At 33.9% G+C, this 4,509-nt stretch overlaps 1 protein-coding gene across 1 annotated transcript; it reads right to left on the bottom strand.

The window, feature by feature from the left end:
* Window positions 1-2,592: 2,592 nt before the first annotated feature.
* LOC110805616 (probable calcium-binding protein CML49) lies at window positions 2,593-4,227 on the bottom strand. Its single transcript, XM_022011236.2, has 5 exons — window positions 3,636-4,227; window positions 3,494-3,540; window positions 3,078-3,247; window positions 2,942-2,960; window positions 2,593-2,827 (listed from the first exon to the last, which is right to left on the bottom strand). The coding sequence occupies exons 1-5, from the start codon at window positions 4,129-4,131 to the stop codon at window positions 2,729-2,731; spliced, it is 831 nt and encodes a 276-aa protein (XP_021866928.2). The 5' UTR covers window positions 4,132-4,227; the 3' UTR covers window positions 2,593-2,728.
* Window positions 4,228-4,509: the final 282 nt, after the last annotated feature.

Genomic DNA, 4,509 nt, shown 5'->3' with positions numbered 1-4,509 from the left:
ATGGATGTCAATTGCTGTAACCTATTGAATTTTTCTACCACATTGCAACCAATTTCATCTTTAAATCTAGTAGACACATCCACAATAAAATCAGACCAATCCACATTTCTTCTAATTGACAAGTAACTAGATACCCAATGTTCAGCTTTATCCACCATGTTAAGGCTAGCTAAATCAACTTTTTGTTCTGCCTCAATTTTACACAGGTTGATGTATTTGTTACATTTCTTGATCCACATTCTTGGGTATTTAGCATCAAACTTAGGAAATTCTAGTTTATGAACATACCCTCGAATTTTGGTGGAATGAGTTCCATCATTTTGTGAGCTATTCCTTGAAGATGATGAAGAAGAAGAAGAATCTTAACTCCTCTTGTCTTCAGTTGTCTTGAGTCTTTCATTCATTTCTTGCATTGTGATCATCATGCTTTTAAGTGATTCTTGGAGTAATTTGTTCTGAGCTTGTTGTTCTTCCCATTTCTCCTCCTGAATCCTTAGCTGCTCCTCCATATATTGCAGTCACTTTTTTAGTAATTGCAGGCGCCAGATTGACCTTCTGATGTTACTTTTTCAGTTTGACAATGTGTCAAACAGTTAATGTGCAAGGCTGGATTGAAGCTCAAACAATGGCGGAACAAAGAGTTTCAAGCAGCAATTTCTCAATGGCTCTGATACCAATGTTACAGTCAGGGAAACCCTTAAACTATAAAGAACAAATAGTCTGAGTTGTAAGAACTCAAACAACAGCAGAACTAACAGTTAGTAAGAAAGAGATCGAGAAGAGAGAGAGAGAGATCGAGAAGAGAGAGAGAAGGGAGAAGATTTTTATTAATTTTTTGAATGAAGTGATTACAGGATCGTGTAATCTATTTATAAGCTAATGGGAAAGAGAGAAACTAATGTCACAAAGCAGCTAAGGCAGATATGAATAATAACAGAAAAGAAATCAGTTAGAAATTTTGTTATAACAGAATTTCCCTCCAAAACTGAAAGTCAATATTAAAGTCAACATGATAAGTCAAACACAAGCTTATTGACCTTATCAATCTCATGTCAAGTTAAACCAGTCTCTTGGTAGAATGAAGTGATCTTCACCGTTGAACAACAAACTTTGCGATCGGCGAGGACTTGTCACACCATCAAGTTGATTGTGTGGCTTGCCACATATAAGACTTGAGGCTTGACCGGTGATAGACATGAATTATGGATTAATTGATATTATCCCCAAACTTAGATTTATCATAAATTATGATGGAAATAATCATAAAGATGACATAATCATAAACTTTACAAATTGAATTATGATTGAATTGTTCTTGATTTAATTTAGGGAAAGATTTATTGTTGAATTTTTTTTCTTACATGCAATTATACTTTTACCTATGTTTAGTTTATACTGATTTTCTTATGTACAACCAAATTTGAGGTAATACTAATTTGAGTTAGTATTGGTTTTGCTATTTTGATTCAAATTTATGTCAAGTTATTACTCGCTCCATACTTTAAAAAGAGATACACTTTGGTCGGCACATAGTTTTAGGAGAGTGAGTTGAATTTATTAAAATAAGATGAAAGTGTGGTAGTTGGTGAATTATTTATAATAGTAAAAAGATGATGTGATTAAGTGTGGGGATCACAAGAAAAATGGAAATATTAATGTAATTTGAAGTGGAGACCAAAACATGTAAAAAAGGAAAGTGTATCTCTTTTTAAAATACGATCGTTTAAGGAAAGTGTATCTCTTTTTAAAATATAGAGGGAGTATTCTAATAAAATTTGAGTTAAACTATTTTAGTTGATATATTGTATTGTTTTAATTAGTTGCGCTTTTTTTATTCAATTACTTATTTAGTTATTGTGTTCATTTCCAATGTAGCAAAGATTAATTTGTTCTTTTAACTATGGATGTAATGGACTAAATCAAAATGGCTCTTAATACGTACCTCTTCTCTTCCTTTCCATGAATTAGAAGATGATCTTCCCGTTATCGTCCAGTTATAGCTTTTAGGTAAATTGGAAACAACCTCTCTTGTGGGAGCCTCTTTGAAGAAATGAAGTAATGATGATGATAATGATTTTTGTTTATTTAATTATGAGGGACGATATTAGAGACTATTCATAAGGGGTCATCAAAAAGTTAATTATTGACCTTCGAAATCCCCTTATGTTATACGGAGTAGATATTATGTCGTGGTTTGGAAAACTATGATTGGTATTAACGATTACATTTTGCTGTAAAATGAGTACTTTTGACTTTTTAGAATTGGAATATTATTGCTAATAGACTATGAATAATTTAAATACGTCAATAAATAATACGGAGTATAATAATTATTGTAACTAAACAATAATTATTAATTATTTTTATTTAATATAATTTAATTTAATTTGTAATTCAATTGAAAACAAGAGTATTATAGACTATTTAATTTATAAGGGACACCAAAATATAATTTACTCATCACACTTGCCACATAAATAAATTGTCCCAAAGTGCGACATTAACTTTAGGACTTTGCAACAAGCAAAACCACAAAGCATCACAAGGGCATAATGTCATAATATAAGTTGAATCTAAGAAGTACAAATGATATTGAAAAAAAAAAAGCGTTGCGTTATTTATTACATAAGCATTATGAGCCAGTTATAATTAATAAAGTAGTCGCACGCAAATAAAACACACGGAGTAGTAGAATAGAAGCAAATTAGAACATGGGGTTTTGATCTAATTAAGCAATGATGAAAGGGAGAACATTTAGCAGGAACTCCTGGTAGCAAAAAACTGCTTTGCCACAGTCAGCTTTGGCATTGAACGTCTCGGTTAAACCCTGCAAATAATTACCAAGTAAGTAGATTAATTAATTAATTAATTATGACCCATTTTTTCATTTAATAATGTTGATTCAACAAGAAAAAGAATTAAGCATATAATAATTACGTACCTTAACAGTGAGGCAACACCTGGATCAAAGGATGGTAAAAGAAGGGAATTTGTTAGTTAGGGTTAATTGTATGAGGTTCAAGCAAAAACAATAGATAAAATAAAAATAAAATAAAAAGGATTAGAGGAGAACGTACTCAATGAAGTTATCATATTGAAGAGAGCACCTCCCATTTTTGCTAAATTTGGAAACAAGCAGATTGACTATAATAGGAGATACACAATATCCCAAACTGGTGAGAGCTTGAGCCATCTCAGATGAATCAATGCTCCCATTCCTGTCCCTATCAAACCTTTGGTACATGGCCTGTTATTTTTAAAATCACCATACCAAAATTGTTAATATCCCAGTTATATTTACACATCTGAGAACTATCATACACAGGTCCTCAATCTTAATTAACCACTAGGCCAAGACCTCATGTATAGTTTTGATTATAGATTGAGTAATCAGTAATGTATTTGATTAATTGTGATAAAATAATATGCCTTATTTCTTTGATCATGTAAGTTAAGTGTGGTCGAAGTCTTTTTTTTTTGTTTTTTTACTTACCCTCCATGTCTGAAGGCACTTGAGCAGCGGGACGAATTCCTTAGGACCTGTTTACAAGAGTAGAAATATATTAGGCGACGCGTGCCAAGGGGATATATATATATATATATGTAGAGTAGGGTTTAAAATAAAGTACACATACCAATCATCCTCTTGTTAGAGTGGGTGAATTCATACATGAGAAGGTGGACAGTCCTCAAGTTAAAGTTGTGGCTGCAGTTGGTCAGCACAGACTGCAACTCCCTGTCGTCGATGATACCATTGCCATCTCTATCAATTCTGTTGTAGCATTCAATGACCTTAGCGTCAGTACCAGGTGGGAAGGACGAGGGCATGATATCACAAAAGGCATCCTGCCCAAACACAGTCATTGATGATTGGCCTGATGAGTACTGATGAGCCTTCATGGAGGAGCTGTTGTGCATCATGCCTGCACGCTGCGGCTGCTGCTGAATTCCATACCCCTGCTGCTGCTGTATGCCCATGCCCATGCCCATGCCCATGCCCATCCCCTGCTGCATACCGCCTAGTGCAGCAGAATGATGACCCTGAGAACCCATCATTGATGATCGACGAATTTGTTGTTGCGATGCCGATGATCCATCTTCGCAGTAGCCGCCTTGACGGTAAGCTTGCATCTTTTCTCTCTTGTTCTTTTTTCTAGGATGTTAATTAACAAAATGCTTAAGATAACGGATTGAGCTTAAGGTTTTTGTGATATGGGACTAAGGTGTATATGCAAGGTTTTATAACACAAAAAAGCAATACTATATGCTCCTTTGATGCTCTATGTATGGAGGGTTTTAGTGGTGATGGAATCTACTTAAATTACTCCACAATTTGATTAGATCAAGTGGTACGTGGATCTCACTCAAATCAACGATCATAGTCTTTAATTAGCATCAACGATCATGGTCTTATCTTAACCAAAAAAAAAAACAAAAAAACTAATCTTTCAAAAAAGCATCATCATATTCATATCCCTCCTCGATCTAGCTTGTAAGTAAGTTGTCCCG

Source organism: Spinacia oleracea, chromosome 1 (genome assembly GCF_020520425.1).
Source record: "Spinacia oleracea cultivar Varoflay chromosome 1, BTI_SOV_V1, whole genome shotgun sequence".
Lineage (NCBI taxonomy): Eukaryota > Viridiplantae > Streptophyta > Magnoliopsida > Caryophyllales > Amaranthaceae > Spinacia > Spinacia oleracea.
This window is presented reverse-complemented; position numbering and strand designations above follow the sequence as displayed.